Genomic DNA, 18,047 nt, shown 5'->3' on the forward strand with positions numbered 1-18,047 from the left:
GGCAAAACTTGGCGAGGATAATAAAAAGACCCGATCACCCCCACATAACCTTTAAGAATGGCACAGCCCCTTTGTGTACAATTAGAGCGAGCAGTCTCTGTCCCTTTTTAACCACGTGTTTTAACCCGGGGCTACCTACAGACACCTTCGGCTGTATGCAAATCAGGCGGAAGAACCAGAACGTCCGGTCTGTGGAAAAGTCGCTTCCGACATTCCCTATCCCTCCCACCACTGATATCTGATAAATAATCCACCAAACAAGAACATCTGGGGAATTATTACCTGTAAAAAGCGTCCGGAACCAACTTTCTTCAATACGGGGACACCTGACAATACGAACTCAAGGTAGGAGTCTTCTTAACACGTATTCAGACACAGTTTGCTGACATCCGTTGACGACAAGCTGTCTACTTATAGAGTCTTGGACAGTATTTAAGTCATAAATGACAGGATTTTGTGAAATATCTTTTTATATTCGTCAGCCATAACTACGAGTGGTTCTCAACAAGTCCATGCATACGCTTGGTTGGTTGGTTATAGTTCTGGCATGCATTTTTCTGCCATGCATTTTTGTCAAGGTTGAGCTCTAAGCTTCGTGACCAGCAACTGTTAAGTAAACACACGTACCAGTATGTCTGTAGATAATGGAATCCAGGTAGGCAAATTGTTCGACAAAGGCGTGTAAATATCAGAAGCCCGACTTCTAGGAAACCGTGACGGGTTGAGTAGAAACTGTGTGGAAGGAATCAACATCAGAAGTGGCATATTAGTATACGTAAATCAAGTTGAAGCAAGGTTGACACTTGTGTGGTTTGATTTAGGGCGTTGTTTATGTTCATTCATTGGCTTGGCTGTAAAACTAAAAGGGCATGCAACAAAGACTGCTCAGGTACATGTAGCCTAGTCTCCGCCTATATAAGACATACCTAGTCTCCACCTATATAAGACGTAAAACGTTGGCTGAAAAATAACCAAAATTTAACCAAATAGGGATGTGCCAGGGGAGGTCGAGTTAATTTGCCCGCGCAGTTAGGGGTTGTGGTAATAGCCAGGGCGCACGTGCCATCCGTTTTGTAACGTGGCTCCTTGCACTGCTAACCCGAAAAACGTATGTACCAAACTGATGGCTCCCAGACTAGGTGGGGGGGGGGGGTAATTGGGTAACAAAAAATCGCTTTGCAATATTAGGCAAGATGGATTCCATTGCATATGTGACCATTATCACTATCCATTAATTACCATCACCATCAGCGATCATTATGATAACATTATTACTGTCCACCAGGATATATTGATCTGTTGATGGTCATCTGTGGTATTTTGGGGCCCATTTACCCAACTTTCACGTGGGCTCCTGCCCCATAACACGGTAGAGACACAAACTCAATACCTCCCCAAACGGTTCACTTGTTCATTCTTAGGCGGTCCACTCTACAGTCAGAAATTCCTTCTTACCAAAACATGTGCAGATCGTATAACCACTCAAATACCAAACAGATGTAGGGTCCGACTATTAAGTTCCTTACGCGTGTTTTTGTAGCATTTCGTACGTCTTTCTAGACTGAGAAGACTCTTGCCACTTGATCTACATACAGAATGCCCCCAAAACACGCGTCAAGCACTGCGTTGGATCGTTACATCTGCTTGGATACAAATAACGATACGCTAAAATGCACCGGTTAGTAACACAGGGGATGACACGGACGGATAGTGAGCTTGGACGTAAAAACATTGGCTGCATTTTTTCTTCTTTTCTTCTTCAGTTTCTTTTATGGATGCTATCACGAGGCATTTTACGGGCAAAGTCTAAACAAACATTCCCTTTAAATTTATTATTTCCTTTCAGAAGGTAGCACCGTAAATTGGCGGTAAATTTTCCACCTTGGTGCAGTCCTGCACTTATGTATGACCCATATCCTGTCCTCCTGGTTTCCATAAATGTCAAACAAAATCAACATAAATACATGTCATTATTTCCATCCGAAAACAAACACATTAGAGAAAAAGTGGTCATGGAATCATTCGTCCGTCTCTCTCTGTCTCAAAACAAGGAGTAAAAACAGTAGATTTAGGAGTTAGCTTTTCAGCGATAGTTATGTAATATTGTTTACACTAGTACTGTTTCTATTTCTTTGCTAAAGGTTCTTTCTTAATTTGAAGTCACTGCCGTGGGACAAACAACAAACAATTATACCCACAGTTCATCAATTCATTCATTCCCTTTTCTTCACAGACTGTCAACAGTTGGTGTCAGTCCAGAGCCGAACAACCGAGAGCAAATGAGCGAAGCAAAACTCAAAGAAAGACACGAGGGGAGAAAAAAATCATCATGTCATATATTCATTCATTCATTCATTTATTCATTCCTTTTCTTCACAGACGGTCTACACTTGGTAGCAATCCAGAGCTGAACAACAGGGAGCAAATGAGCGAAACAAAACGCTAAGAAAGACACTCGGAGAAAGAGAGAGAAAAAAGAAATCCCCACACGGTTTCCGACATGTCGTCGCGGTCTGTGAACTCCGTGTCCTCGGACTCGCGCGGTTCCAGCCTGCTGTGCAGCGCGCTGTGTGCCAAGCTGGTCCGGACCAAGAACATGGGGCTGGACGCGCTCTCCACGCCGCTCAGACGGTGCCTGTCTACCCTGGAACTCACGCTGCTGTCTCTGGGCTCCATGGTAAGTGAGGAGGTTCACCATTAGATTGTTTGACGGTCGTAGTTACACCTGTCACTTGATATTAAGTATAACGAACGCCCCCAACTATGGTTATCAGTAGGTCGGAGCAAGGTCGGCTGGTGTTTGGTAAGGTCGGCTACTGTTCGGCTGCGCCTCAGCCGAATGTTTCGAAATGTTTAAAAGATTCGTGGGTTGGTCGGGAGGTTGGACCATGGTTGGCTGGTAGTCGACTGTAAGTCAGATCAGGGGAACACCAGCCATTCGGGAGTAATTTGACTCAAAGTTGATTCAAATTCGTTTCGATTCGTATAGAGTACCAGGCGTGGTCTAAATCTGGTCAAAGCGGTCCTGAACATCAGCCGAAACTGGTTGGCTGGTGTTAACATGTTAAGGAACAAATTCGGGGGGAGGTCGTGAATGTGTGACAGGGGTTTTAACTACCAACGTGCAACACAGAAGAACTACCACGTTAGTCTTACTTAACTTAACTACCTATAACCATGTTAATTACGTGTGTTTATGGCGATTCCCATTGCCAGGTTGGCGCGGGTCTGTACGTGCTGACGGGGACCGTGGCGCACGACATCGTCGGGCCGGGCATCGTGGCCGCCTTCCTGTTGGCCGGGGTGGTCGCCCTGCTGTCCGGACTGTGTTACGCCGAGTTCGGGGCCAGGATTCCCAAAGCAGGCAAGTCGTTTACTCTTTAATAAGTGTCACGAACTCAGTGGCACTCTGAGATCCCAAAAACAGGTCTCAGTACTGGCGAAATTGACTGAACACCAAAGATCTAAAAAAAAAAATCTAAAAAGCACATCCTTGGCCGTCTGCTCAAGCCAGTATCCATTAGCCAGAGGAATTTACACGTCCATCGAATGGTGGCTAATGCATATGGACCTCCTCTGGCCAATGGATACTGCTTGCCACAATATGATCTGCTTGGAGATTAATCGTAAATAAGGATCGACTGAATATCCATTGATTGTGTGTCTAATCTCACAAGCTTTGATTCCATGACTAAGTTCATCAAGTCAGTTCTCAATCCTCAACAGGAAAAGTATAAACAGTTTAGGTAACTCTTCAGGTACCCTCCTTAGGGTCTGAATGGTCTAGGCTACTTAGCAATCTAACAACTTCTTTTCCCCCAGGTTCTGCCTACGTGTACACTTACGTCACCGTGGGCGAGCTGCTGGCTTTCGTCATCGCCTGGAACATGATCCTGGAGTACGTCATCGGCGCAGCCGCGGTGGCGCGTGCCTGGAGCGGGTACGTGGACTACCTGGCCGGGTACAAGATCTCCAACTGGACCAACTCGCACCTCAGCATGGGCAACATCCAGCCGTTCGCAGACAGTCCCGACCTGGTCGCCTGCGGGCTCATGCTGCTCGTCATGCTGTTTATAGGGTTAGGGGCGCAGGTACGGATGATATAATCTCCAAGCAGATCTTAGGGTGGCAAAAGATAGATCTTAGGGTGGCAAAAGATAGTTTCAAAGGGTGACGTATTGGACCCTCTCTGGAGAATGGATACTACCTGGCCAATTTGATACTGTCTTTTGCCACCCTTGGAGATTAAGGATTGTGGCTATAAGAAACTCCTAATATGTTCTATACTACCAACCTGATGAAATTATTTTGGTACTTACGATTAATCAGTGCAAATTTTTCCCCAGGTGTCAGCCCACCTGAACACTATCCTGACTCTGGTGAACATGATGGTGGTCGCCTTTATCGTGTGCTCCGGACTGTTCCTGGTGGACCTGCACAACTGGATGGACCACGGCGGGTTCATACCGAACGGATGGAAGAGCGTCATGCAGGGTGAGTACCACAGTAACGGGTCTCAAACGTACCATCTCACCCTACTGCCTAACCCCATAACGAATAAAAGTCCTGTTCATACTCAATAGGCTACCACAAAATGGTTACTAGTAATGAAACCACCATAAAAAAGAAAAGTCAGCATGGTGTTTTAAGTGCCGATGACTAAGGTACCAAGGGGGTTTAGAAATAAAACCTTCTTGAAGGTACCAAGGTGACAGTTACACATTGCAAATGTATAGTTTTTGAATACATTCAGGTAGCATCCGCGTCAGTGGACTGAAAAACAAATCTGTAGTCGACAGGTATTTTCCAAAAGCCGCTCATATATGCATACGACATGGGTGATCGCTGATTTTTACATCGATGATCATGATATACATGCAAATTATTGATACTGCAAGTCACCCGCTTTAGCCTACCATTAGCTGGCCGTAACGTCCTGGCCAACTAGTATTCAAAGGCTTACATCAATGTCTTAATTTATGTTACATTTGCTACAACACAGCTGCGTCTTCCTGCTTCTTCGCCTTTGTTGGGTTTGACGTGGTGGGAAATGTGGCCGAGGAGGTGCAGGATCCCGCGCGGGGCATCCCGGTAGCCATCTGTGTCTCGCTGTTTCTCGCGATATTTGCGTACACGGGAGTGTCCGGGGCTCTGACACTGATGGTGCCATGGACCGACATCAGCCCCAAGTCTGCACTGCCTTCAGCTTTCAAGTAAGACCACGACCTCCTTCTATTATCAATGATGTATTGCTATATATTAGTTCAGTTGAAATGCTAAAGCTAGATATATCATCTGGCCGACAGCATTTGCTCTTAGACTAGTAATAGAAGCTCAAGAGTTATCTATGTTCATTTCAGTGTATTTTGCAAATAATTATGTCTTCCGTTGCAATTTTGCCTGATTACTTTGATAATTGAAAAATCACCTTGTATATTTCAGTTGTTAATGTATAAAATATGACTGTATATCTTGAGTTATAAAAGTACAAAAGTATCTTTAACTTACTGTAGAAATCACAGAAATTGTAGCATATACATTATGTCTTTCAACGCAATTTCTCCGTATAATTTGATAATTGCCTTTTGTTTTTCTGTAGTAAGCGTTTCTGTACAAAATATAGCTGTATATCTTAGATTATACCATAAGATATAATATAATTTACATGCAATTGTAGCTAGACCCTATCTACTCGCATTTACAGGATGCGCGGCTGGGGGTGGGCCGGTACCATCATCGCTGTAGGAGCTCTGTGCGCCATGTCTGCGTCACTAGTGACGTCACTGTTCGCCATGCCACGGTGTGTGTACGCAATGGCCGCGGACGGACTGTTCTACCACTCATTCGCTAAGGTAAGGCCTTAGGAAGGACTGTTCTACCACTCATTCGCTAAGGTAAGGCCTTAGGAAGGACTGTTCTACCACTCATTCGCTAAGGTAAGGACACAAAGGAGAGAAAGGGAGAGAGAGAGAGAGATGGATGGATGGATAGATATAAATAGATATTAGATAGATGAATAGAAAGAACGAATTTTAGTTGCTTTTCTTTGAGATACTTTTACATATGATGCAGTCTGTTGCAAAAGAGGCAGATATGAGGTAAGCCGCTTCTTATGGACATAATTCCTTTGAGATACACGTCACCAACAGTATTGATTAACGTCGTGAACATGACATTTGTGATTGATATAATTTGCTTCTGTTTGACAGTTAAAGGTAACAAGAATATGTCTGGATATTCTACACAGGTTAACGAGAGAACACAGACCCCGGTACTTGCCACCATTGTGTTCGGTACTCTGGGCGCCATCACGACCATGCTGTTCAACCTGCGGTCGCTAGTGGAGTTCATGTCGATAGGAACGCTCCTAGCGTACACCGTTGTCGCTGCAAGTCTCATCGTCACAAGGTAAGCCATGTTTGCATGGCACGAACGGAGATTAAAATTTGTTGCTTGTGTAAGGTATCTCTCTCCCTCTTTCCATTTCTTTGTGTCTTTCTTTCTTTATCTTTCTGTCTGCCTGTTTTTCTTTAAATTTTCTTTAACAACTAAATGATCCTAAATAGTGCCACCCTCCTCGCTCCTTACTTCATCCGTCCTTTTTAATGCCCCGAAGATAATTTTGATCATCCTGGCATGGCTGATACGAGGCCTAACCAACCAGGTACTCATTTTCACTTGAGTGAACGAAGCGAGGAAGCTCGCGTTAATTGCCTTCCCCAAGCGCAAAACATCGGTGGAATGGCAGGATCTGAACCCGGGACCTCTAGTCTGAGTTGAAAGTTACTATCCCACTTAGCTTAATACGCCACACACCCGTCCTTCCCCAGATACCAGTCCCACTTTCCTCACGAAGTCGCCGGGCTGGAGATGATCCCGCCGTGGTTCGAGAGGCTGGAGGACAGCGAGGAGGCGACCAAAGCCCGCGCGCGGCGGAAGAAGCAGAAACCCGGCCGGCTGAAGGAGTCTTTCTACTTCCTGGGGTTCCTGAACAGGTAATCCTTCACGGTTATGTTACCGAATAACGTTGCATCTTGCAGTGCCTAGTAACGGAGTGTCTATTGTAAACAAATCGTTGTGAGGTACATTATAATGAGCAATGTGTCTTTTTTTAGTAAGAAGATTTTACCAGCAAGTTATCTATGTCGACCAGTTCACGGTGCATTTCAGGCAATCTTAATGGTTGCCTGTTGTCTAAGTCTATGTATAAACTCAGAATAAATTTAAACCAACCATACAGGTACGAGCCCGGGCACGCCGTCACCACCGCTGTTCTCATCATGGCCATGTTCCAAGTGGGGCTGGCGATCGTCTTGTTCTACGGTATCGATGGTACGTAATACTACAAAGGCAGACGATTTGAACCATTACTATCTGTATTTGTATGTATCTGTATGTATAACTGGTATAACCAATCCTGATTACCTAGCTTTAGAAGCGGCTGGAAATGGGATATGCCCATATGCCACCCGTAGCCAACCAACTCCCCTGTCTATTTGACCCATTTCTACTCTTTCCAGTTGACATACATTTCTAAGTGTACATTTTTGACGAATTGCAGGCTTTTCGTTATATGTTTCAACTTCCTTTCTCGTCGATGACTGCAGCTATTGGACAGAGGAAGTGGTGGGCCCTGACAGGAGTGACCGTGTTTTCTGTCGGCTTCTTCCTGTCTCAGATCGTTACTGTATCTTCAGTTCTTTTGTTTGTACATAATGTAAGTGTACGTTTTGGACGGATTGTGGGCTCTTCATAATGTTTCCCCATCTATGATTGCAGCTATTCAGCAGCAGAAGTGGTGGGCGCTGACGGGAGTGACCGTGTTTTCTGTCGGCTTCTTCCTGTCTCTCATCGTCATCGGGGCGCATCAACAGAACAGGAACATCATGACGTTTAAGGTTAGTATCACGCTGATGTTTTCCTCTGTTAAAACTAATTTAAAAACTTCATATGGTTGATACGTACTTGACGATTTCAATGATGTTTTAACATCATTGAATTACTGGATAGTCTTGTACGTAGCCACCAAATTAATGCTAACTACCTTTATACTGCTGAAGAGTTTTTCTTTCAGAACCAAGTCAAACAAACGTGTTACAAATGGTAGTGAAAAGAGCGTACTCCCTGCGCATAATAATATAGTCAATACGTCACTTGGATTTATGATAAATAAAGGTTAATACATCGATATTATTAACGTTGTTCCGTGTTCGTTTGTTTGTGTGTTTCCAGGTCCCGTTCGTGCCCCTGTTTCCCGCCATCTCCATGTTCTGTAACATCTACCTGATGATCGCCCTCCAGCCGATGACCTGGGTCCGCTTCGGGGTCTGGATGATCATTGGTGAGGATCAAGTCTAAGTACGATATATAAGGTCACAAGCCTGATGATAGTACCCGTCTTGGCCAGGTAGTCAAAGGCATCCAATGCAATTTCAGGGTAGCAAAACCAAAAATATTCTGGTTGAGGATATCTGTCTAATATTGACATTTACTACCATTGCTTAGCACATTTTCGTCATCGTTTTATATTTGAAGCGTTTGAAATAGCCTAAAAACAAGCTATGTGAGGCGTCTCTTTATTTTTGGGTACCACCCATATTTAAGTAGCCAATACTTGTTTGCATGTACAAACTGTTCAGCATCCGGAATGTCTCCGTTCTGTTAGGTTTCCTGGTGTACTTCTCGTACGGAATCCGGTACAGCCGCGCGCAGGGTCCGGACTCCGGACCGCAGTCTCCCTACCTCATCGTGCCCAAGCGCAAGATGTACAAGCGGAGTGACGTCATCAGGGTCAGCCAACCGCCGTCATGTAAGCCCGCTACACTTTTATTGCACTTTTCTAACAAGCCGCTAGGGGGCCAAATTAAATCATTTCGAGGTTTCATCAAGACCTACCCACTTACCAAATATCAAGAAAATCCATGTAAGCCTTCTCGAGTTATCGTGTTTACAGACAGACAGACAGATACACACACACACACACACACACACACACACACACACACACACACACACACACTTTCTTGACGCCCCATAGGTAACAATAAATCTTATATTTGAATTTTGATATTTGAAGTAGTAGAGGGTCTTTTATGCATGCCATCCTCGGCTTCCTCAGTCCTCCATGTCCAAAGTTTGGCAATCAAAAGTTTACTGTATCCTTTATTAAATAATCTCATTTTCCTTAGATATCAATGACCGTCGCCAGTTAGGAGAGGAGGACAGCCTGATTCCCGGCGGCGGTTCCGACTCGGATTTCCCGCTGTCAACTTACGGCACCCGCTCGCCGCCACCCTCGGGCATGTACGACAGCGAACCCACGGAGACCACCCGGCCCAGGACGGGCAGACAAAGCAGACCGGAAGACTCCGAGGGGAGCGAAGTGGAGGGAGAAGCGTCAGAAGACGATATACTTACAGTAGGGTCCCGGAGAGGGTCCCGGAGATGACGACATAGTGATGTCACAAGGACAAAGATGTAGCTTACAGTTTAGTCTCTACCAGGCTTCTAAATTGGCCAAATAGAGAGATAACATGCAGGGGAGTTGGTCCGCTAGAGAGTACAGTTTGCCTCACCCGGATATTCTCTAGCGGACTAACTCCCCTGCATGTTATCTCTCTATTTGGCCAATATCTAGGCTTTCCAGCCAACTCCCGAAGCCTGGTAGAGGCTAATCACAGTTAACTGTCATAAAGTACTGTAAATACTTATGAATTTGCTCTGTGAGTAACCTTTGCAACGCAATACATGTAGCATTCAATGTTTCTTAAGTAACGTTATACCAGATGCGGTGTACTAATATTGAAAGAAAAAGGTTTCGCACTACTTACTAGTAACTTATATGGGATTTTTGTGGAACGGTACGTTTGCTAGCTGTATTCACAGGGCCGAAGAACTCATTACGAGAAAGCTAAATTTAAAGGTGAGTTATTGGAAGAAACCGATAAAGCAAGGACGTGAAGCTTTTAGAAAGCCGACCGTATATCTGGAATATGGTTAACATTTTGCAATGAAAACAGGAGGATTGATCCCGATTGTATATTTTGTTTATTGTTCAATAAACTTCACCTTGGGAAAGAGATAGTTGTCATAACTGATATACATGTATTAGTATTAGCTACAAAGGGACCAGCCCCTTGTATGACTTTGGCACTGTTGGTGATATAAGAAATAGTTTAAACCATCATATTCATACACGATCTAAGCATATCCTATTAAATTTGACATGTCTACTTGAGTATTACAACACACACATTAAAAAAGCGTGTACTATTACTATCATTTTAGATACAGCTTCTGCATACATATCACACCAGAATCAAACAAGTATAGCAAAACATCACTTTTTCTGTAAAAGTATAAGAATACACTCCAATACTCCACGTTGCTATAATAGATTATATACTAGATCGAAATATGAAACAAAACGTCAAAAGTAATCCTAGCCGTATACAAGCCTCAGTACGCTATTCATTGCTGCTCGTAGCAGTCCCAACACACGATACGGCAGGCTTTCTGTGCCTTCCTGTTCACTCTCTTGCTTCTCACCGATACGAGGACAACCGTTCGGTAGTTCATGTGTCTCTATTGTTGCCTCGGCTGTTGGTTCATCGTCGTCGTTACCAGTGAGAAGGGCTTCTTCGTTTTCTTCATATGGCAAGGTGTCAGCCAGAGGCTTTGATGAAGAACCTGGTGTCACATCTTCAACGCGAATGCCGCTTTTGTCATCGGATGATGCAGTGACATCTGCGGACCTTTCCTCTGCAGCATCTTTAAATGACGATGCCTTCGGAGAAAACAAAGGTTTCTCTTCCGAAGTTTCGTCTATATTTGAAGACATCACGTCCGATGCTGCAGTTTCACCGGCAGATGACATGAGGTCGATCTTAGGATCATCCTCTCGGACGACAGATGTGGGCACGTCAGATGACGTCAGAGGATCCTGTGCGACGCTGACGGTGACGTCGTCGACGGCAGCCTCCCTCTGGTTGCCATGGTTACCGATGACCTGGGCGTGGTCGTCCCCGTCCCCCGCCTCCTGGTCCTGCTGTGCGGGCTCCTCCACCGCGAACACCGACCGCTGGGTCGGCACGAAGGACGAACGCGTCCAGGGGTGGTCAGGGCAGTAGCTGGAGGGAAAAAAAAGAAATATGATTGTCTTCAATGTTGACTTCTTTAAAACCTCAAGTATATCTTCCCCAGGTATAGGCCTTAGGGCCTGTCAGTTGAGCTGGGCGGTTCTCCATTCCGCTCGGTCTTGGAAGACCCCTCCTTCTCACGTCTGTCTAGTCTGCCCAGTATATATACTTGGCCCATATTTCTTGCATGTGATCTTTACACCTTTTCCTGGGTCTGCCTAAAGGGCGCATGCCCATCGGTTTATATTTGAGAGTCTATCTTTGAAATCCTTCCTCTTCCATTCTCTTAACATGCCCTAGCCATCTAAGGGCTGTCCTTTCTATATCTAATTCTATCTATGTCATTCCAAGAATTTCTCTTAGACGACTGTTTCTCTTCTTAGACTTAAAACCATCAGCCTTCGAGGCTACACACCAGCCCCACATCGGGCACTTGTCTGGATATCTGGTAGCTTACCTTTTACAGATACCCAGCAGCCACGTGTCTATGGAGCGGAAGTGGTACTGCATGCTGTGGTAAGACTTAGACTGGAACTTGTACGAGTCAAACATCTGCACCTTTCCACGCTGCCAGCGGGCTCCAACCACCTAACGAAACGGGTAAAGCCATGAGATCAGAATGCAGTGTATTACTGGGAATTGCTCAAGAAGCTAGAAACTAAAACCTTACTTTATCAGTTGCATGGTGTCATGCATCATTAGAAAACTTCATTTGTTACTGGTAGAAATTACGTTTGTAAAGTTTAGTACAGCAAATAGGATGAAAGATTGTCCATGGAAAGAGACGAAGTTGGTAGGAATGAGACCATGCAACGTAGCAGTACAGTTAGCGACTAAAAGAGTCAGGTCGACTCGAGGTTTGTACTTGAACGTGCGTGAGAGAGAAAATGCAGTAACGTAGATTTTACACAGTTCCTATCCAGCCTGGTTAGTTTACGTCCGCTCCCACAGTCGATACTTAGTACCGGTTTGACCGTCGGACGGTAGCGACTGTGGGAGCATACGTAACCTCACCAGGATGGTACCAAAGCTAGTTCCTATCATAAGTTGTTATTAAAACTCCTGATTTACCTTTTCTCCCTCTCCGGCCCAGATCTCCACGTGAACCATGTTGTGCCGCTGTTTCTTAGACTTGGGGTTATAGTAGATCCCTGACACGAACACCAGATCACCAGGACGTCATGTCCTCTTCCCTGGAAAACCGAGAGTATGGCGTTATACAGAAATCTCTTAACAGTTCTCGTTGTACTATTCTCGAATAAAACATCTTACAATCGCCGAAGCTCAGCCCAAACAAACGCTTGTTCTGGAATGTATATGTGATGACAAATCCCCATTGTTCCTTGTTCGAAGACTTAGCAAAGACAGGGTCATATTCCTTGTCATGTACCAATTTTCAATTTTTTTCAGCGAGCTTTGGAAGACCCGACGTCCCCTCAACAACAAATCTACAGCAGCATTTTCTGTCACAAGTACAGCTTAAGTCCACGGTTGACGGATTGTGCATACATCATGTATGCCCTACACTTCAAGCAGAGGTTTAGGTTTCGGCTTAGTTTTGGTGTGTTTTATGCGTTTTTACCGGGCTCTCTTTTTTTGTACCGGTATCTTTTTTTCTACACCAGCCAGCCTTGGCGTGGCAAATGGTACGAGCCGTAACTACCTGGCAAATGGATACTGTCTTGCCAATTTGAAACTGTCTTTTCCGCTACCGAAAGATCTGCTTGGATGTGACATAGTAAGTCCCAAGACGCCGTCCTATCGTAGGACATAAGTGGCCGGGCGCAAAGATCCATTAAAATTGCCCCTACCTTTCCACCACGTTGGGTAAAGTGTCGAACATGTAGGCCTGGTTCCAGGGCCCGATGGTGAAGCCGAAATCCTCCTTCAGTTCCCGGAGCACCCGGCGGACCAGCCCACAACAGTCCAGGAACAGGGGGGAGGCGTACTCAGGACTGTCTGCACGGAGAGGGGGGTAGGCGGAAATGGCACTAACGTGAGTTGAGCGTTCTCAATAAGCTGAGGTTTAGGCGTCGAATTATTTTTGGCATGTTTGTAGACGCCTATATCTGGCTCTCTCTTGCAGTGTACTGGTATCTTTTTTTCACGCCAGTCTAACTCGGGTGGTAAATGACAACTGTCAGGCAAATGGATACTGCCTGGCCAATTTGATAATGTCTTAGCAGCCACCGAAAGAGTTGCTTAGAGATAAAGTCTAGAGCTCTTTCTCTCTTCTGCCGCCCTCTATAAAAATGATCTAACGGTCGTTCACACAATAACATTGATGAACCAAATTGCCCGACCTGGGAAAACTATTTAAAAAGGGGAAAAATCGATGCTTTGACTTTATGTTACAATTAAGATGAAGAGGGCACGTTTCTATACCTGGATGGTGGTACTTTTTGGCGTAAGGCACGCCGTAGTATTTCTTAGCCGTTTCCAGAAACTTGTGCCGCAGCGCCGCCATGCGGTTGGGATCGGCCCTGGCCTGCAGCTCACGTTCCTTCATCAGCTGCTGTGTCTTCAGCTCCGTCTGACGGCGTTTCTTGTACTAAACACAAAAAGGTCACAATGTAAAACATCGAACGTATGTCAAGGCGAGACGTTTCTTTAATTTGTCTAGATCTTTCGATATCTGGACCCAAGAAATGTTCAAAATGATTGTAAGTTCTAGTGAATGTATTTCTTAATTTAGTGCCACCACTCCACCGAGAACGAACTGGAAAGATCGCACACAGAAATATCTGATTTTAAGCATTCTAAGTTTAGAAAAACACATACTATTAGAAGTACTGCCCATGCACAATCGTTTGGAAGTGAAGCTGCATGGGATGAAGAAAGCTAGGTGGGTGTGACAAGCACCGACGAAACGGTTAGATATCGTCTGCATATCTGCCAATTTCCGACGTGTAACATTAAAATGTTAACACTATCCTGATGAGTTCAACGAATGTACAGGCTAGAGGATTGTACGAAGATTCTCGGACATTTACCTGGCGAAAGGCTCCCTGTAGGTCCTTCTTCCCGCCCCTGTTCTCCTTGTTGTCGCCGGCGAAGTTTACCTCGAAGACGCAGGGCTGGGGCCGTTTGCTGCCCGCTGGAGCTGGCTTGGCGGTGTCGGTCCTGGAGTCGGCCATAACTGTCCGGGAGGGTTGGCAGCTCTGGAGGGGGGATCGGCTATTGACTGTTGCCATCGATTGTTCTTAATTAAAATCCTTAATAATTTAAAATAATCGCGATGTCGTCCGCGTGCAACCACAGGGAACTCTACTTCCGCGTTCAATACTTCGATACACCTGAGCCAATCTCAAAACGGCACCAGATTTTTTACGAACTTAAGATTTCCTTCAACTAAACAGAGCAAAGTTGATGCTAGTTGACTGGTAGAAATGATGAGAAAAAGAGGACGACGACCGTTTTTATACGGACGCACCGTCACCGCTGTGCTTGTTTTTGTTTGAATGTGCCTCCACGGCCGTTAGTAAACACTCGCCCCTGTATGCCCATATTTGGAGGTGGGTGGTCGGTCGCAGGTGAGACCAGGTGTTATTTTCTCACCTGTACGTCACGTCACCTATCGGGTAACGTTAGGTCGGCCTGCCGGTAATGTTGACAATCGCAAGACGTTACCATGGACACGATTCTAGGGTCACTATGTTCACTATGGCTAACCCACTGGCTGTGATTTCACAGAAGACAATGCGTTCTACCTTTTACGACGCTTATACTTATTAAAATAGCTATCATTGATGCACTGCTGAAGGCAAAAAGCTTACCTTTAACTTGAGCGATATATCTAGGCCAGGACTATTTTGTCGTTTTTATGCAAAGGTTTTTAAAACGGAGCGTCGGAGGGACTTACAAATCTGCAGTGAGGTGTCAAGGGTCAGCTGTGTTTACACTGGAACGTCCGGTCGCCATGGCAACAACAAAGATGGCGGCCGCGCGATGAAAAAAAAACTCCGTCTGAAAAGTTGTCTCGCGCTGCAAGATTCTTACCATAGTCGGAGTAGTTTTTGTTTTCTTTTTAATTTTTTGTTGATCGTAAGGTGATTGTAAGATGCCCGGGAAAAAGAAGAAGAAGACGAAGTCTGCCCGGGAGGAGCCCGCCTCGCCCCGGGAGCCTGAAGACCCTATCGCCGCCAACGTCCGGGTACCGCCACCCCCCAGACCTGGCGAGAGCGTGAGTTCACCTACTTTTTTTATACTTCTCGCGTATTTTGATCTAAATCGTGTATTGCCATCAACCAAAAATACATATAATATATTTTTTACCGAATGGTGACATTTGGCACACGTCAAAGTACCGATCTAAGCTTCTTTATTTTCAATAGACCACAACATACATTTGCAATCAAGGAAGTTCAACACTTCAAGGAAGCAGGTGGAAATGAGTACCTTGCTTTGGCTAGCTACAGATAGGACGTTAAATGGAGGTCCCGTGTTTGAGGGAGAGCCACATCCCACGCATGATAAAGAATCCACCACACCTTTCGAAATAAAAATGATGCGATAAAAAATACTACTAAAGTTACATGTTTTCTATTTGAGAGTTGGTGATTCACTTCAAATCACCCGGATTAAGGCCTTGCGGACACTTTGTACTAGCCATACAGTGATTTACATCATCAGCCTTGTGGACTCCAGAAAGACCAGTGTAAAGTGGCACACTGATGGAGATCCTAATCAAGCAAACAAATAAACAAACAAACCCTCCCTGTCCCCCCAGTTGCGAGCCCTGCTGCTGAACAGACAGGTGGATGAGAAGGAGCTCCTCGGGATGAAGATCTCCACCCGCATCTTAGAACAACTCACTCCGCAGGAGATCAGGGAACTCAAGATGGTCTTTGAGGTCTTCGACACCAACAGCTCAGGGTAAGACTACCGTCTTTTTTGTAGTAGTAAAATACTGAATAAAGAGATCCTTTTACACAACCAAATGTTTTATTCTGCAGGCTTCCTCAGGGCAGTTCTGCCTGGTTCACATTGCACAGCACAGGTGTCGCTGCTACAGATGCATTTCCAAATGTAAAATAGCGACACCTGTGCAGTGCGATGTGAACCAGTCAGAATTGCCCTGAGGAATGTAGCAGACGGTCACAGAAATGTCGGCTAATGGTTGTGTCAAAAAAGAGTCTCTTTATTCAGTGACTTACCAACAGGATGAAACTATTCACTGAGTATTAAAAAAGTCTCCACGCAGATCTTTTGGTGGCCAGGTCAGTATCCTGTTAGGGCCACTGTTAGATATTATTTGTTGGTCAGATACTGTCTTGTCTATTGCTTCTGTATTGGCTATAGATGGGATACTGCCTTGCCTATTGGATACTGAATACTGCTAAATGTAACTGTCATTTAGTGCCACATAGATGCTTATACTTGTTTACCACCCTCTACAAAGGTTAGATGGACTAGCCCATATTAGATAATTTCATGAAAAATAAGAATTTGAGAAGTATGCAGCCAACTTAACCCTTATTTTCCTTCTCCAGTACTGTGGATGCCCAGAAGCTGAGGAGAGCCTTCAGAGTTCTTGGCTTCAAGATGTCCAAAGAGGATGTGCGAGAAATGATGTTTAATGTCACCAAGAAGGCAAAAGGGTAAGTCTAAAATCTTACAAACCTACAAAAGTTCCTGGACCATAAGTTTAGGCTAAACAGAGAAATCTTTTTGTGTCTAAAGTTTCTACTGTCTTAACTAATTAAAGTTTGTACATGTACTTTTCCAGGGAGATTGACTTTAACGAGTTTCTGGAGATGGTGATAGAAAGACAAGGAGACTCCAGAGACATCTACGAAGAAATCAAACAAGGCTTCAAAATGATGGACTATGGTAAGACTGGACGTAGTAATGCAGAGTAACGTAGGGAGCTGGGACAAAAACTATGACTGTATGGTTTAAGGTATGTCTAAAGGAAGGGCTAAAAAGAGTGTAGGTTTCTTGAAAGGAATCATGACCAGCAGCTTTCAGCAATCTTTCCAACAAGTTTTTGTACAAAGTTTAGCCAGGTTAGGTTTCATTGTATCATTCTCCATATTCCCAGCTAATCTCCCTCCTTTCCCAAATCTACAGATGGCACAGGGAAGATCACAGTCAGTAACCTCAAACAGGCTTGTAAGGATGCTGGCATCAGGTAAGCAACCAACCTTCTCCTAAAACGTAACCCACTGTAGGATAATCTTACTTACTAGGCAGTCACTTTCCAATGTACCAGACATATTCTATAACAACTGTGTGTAATCAATGGACACAGGCAACCTGCCAGTGCTATCTTTTAGATGCCTGTACAGTCAGTGCATTAGTCTATGATTAGATTTTTGAGTACAGTATATATCATCCAATACACATGACTTTGGACTGATTTAAATCATGACATTAGTCATCAATTATACAGATTTTGTCCAATGAAAAGATTAATGAGAGAGATAATCTTGCACGTTAATCCCCTGAACACAGGTTCACAGATCGGGAAATCCATGAGATGATTGAAGAGGCTGACATGAACGGAGATAGCGCTGTGGATGAAGAGGAGTTCATCAACATCATGCTCAAGACAAACCTCTTCTGAGTGGTGGACAGGCAAATCTCCAAGCAGATCTTTCCATGGCTGCAAAGACAGTATCGAATTGGCCGGGCAGTATGATCCATTTGATAGACAGTTGCCATTTGCCACTCAAAGGTCTGCCGGCAGATCTTTGTGTATCAATGCACTAGACTAGCGTAAAAAAAAGATACCAGTACATACAAGAGAGCCCGATAAAAATGGCTAAAAACGTGCCAAAAATAAGCCAAAACCTAAACCTCTGCTTGGAGAGGCTAACTATGAGTATAATATGCCAGCACTGACATCTTCTGTGATTGGTGGATTCCTGAGAGTCCAGCAATCTGATTGGCTGCAAAGGATGCCTG

At 44.7% G+C, this 18,047-nt stretch overlaps 2 protein-coding genes and 1 pseudogene across 2 annotated transcripts; 2 read left to right on the forward strand and 1 right to left on the reverse strand.

The window, feature by feature from the left end:
• Positions 1–130: 130 nt before the first annotated feature.
• LOC109484201 (cationic amino acid transporter 4-like) lies at positions 131–9,989 on the forward strand. The gene is made up of 15 exons (XM_019787449.1): positions 131–345; positions 2,380–2,677; positions 3,217–3,364; positions 3,823–4,091; positions 4,347–4,494; positions 5,003–5,213; positions 5,705–5,852; positions 6,248–6,408; positions 6,831–6,995; positions 7,241–7,332; positions 7,780–7,898; positions 8,233–8,341; positions 8,666–8,809; positions 9,189–9,493; positions 9,616–9,989. The coding sequence occupies exons 2-14, from the start codon at positions 2,501–2,503 to the stop codon at positions 9,446–9,448; spliced, it is 2,151 nt and encodes a 716-aa protein (XP_019643008.1). The 5' UTR covers positions 131–345; positions 2,380–2,500; the 3' UTR covers positions 9,449–9,493; positions 9,616–9,989.
• Positions 9,990–10,155: 166 nt separating this feature from the next.
• Positions 10,156–14,485, reverse strand: LOC109484202 (annotated as a pseudogene).
• A 324-nt stretch (positions 14,486–14,809) lies between these two features.
• Positions 14,810–17,880, forward strand: LOC109484204 (caltractin-like). The gene is made up of 6 exons (XM_019787451.1): positions 14,810–15,321; positions 15,868–16,013; positions 16,631–16,738; positions 16,867–16,970; positions 17,211–17,271; positions 17,595–17,880. The coding sequence occupies exons 1-6, from the start codon at positions 15,199–15,201 to the stop codon at positions 17,704–17,706; spliced, it is 654 nt and encodes a 217-aa protein (XP_019643010.1). The 5' UTR covers positions 14,810–15,198; the 3' UTR covers positions 17,707–17,880.
• Positions 17,881–18,047: the final 167 nt, after the last annotated feature.

This window comes from Branchiostoma belcheri, unplaced genomic scaffold, assembly GCF_001625305.1.
Source record: "Branchiostoma belcheri isolate BF01 breed outbred unplaced genomic scaffold, Haploidv18h27 scaffold69, whole genome shotgun sequence".
Taxonomy (NCBI): domain Eukaryota; kingdom Metazoa; phylum Chordata; class Leptocardii; order Amphioxiformes; family Branchiostomatidae; genus Branchiostoma; species Branchiostoma belcheri.

Bases quoted from the DNA above. Each gene is read 5' to 3' on its own strand.
- LOC109484201 (XM_019787449.1), top strand. From the start codon at position 2,501: ATGTCGTCGCGGTCTGTGAACTCCGTGTCCTCGGACTCGCGCGGTTCC. The intron at 6,409-6,830 runs GTAAGCCATGTT...GTCCTTCCCCAG, and splicing joins GCAAGTCTCATCGTCACAAG to ATACCAGTCCCACTTTCCTC. The intron at 7,899-8,232 runs GTTAGTATCACG...GTGTGTTTCCAG, and splicing joins GGAACATCATGACGTTTAAG to GTCCCGTTCGTGCCCCTGTT.
- LOC109484204 (XM_019787451.1), top strand. From the start codon at position 15,199: ATGCCCGGGAAAAAGAAGAAGAAGACGAAGTCTGCCCGGGAGGAGCCC. The intron at 15,322-15,867 runs GTGAGTTCACCT...CTGTCCCCCCAG, and splicing joins CCCCCAGACCTGGCGAGAGC to TTGCGAGCCCTGCTGCTGAA. The intron at 16,739-16,866 runs GTAAGTCTAAAA...GTACTTTTCCAG, and splicing joins GTCACCAAGAAGGCAAAAGG to GGAGATTGACTTTAACGAGT.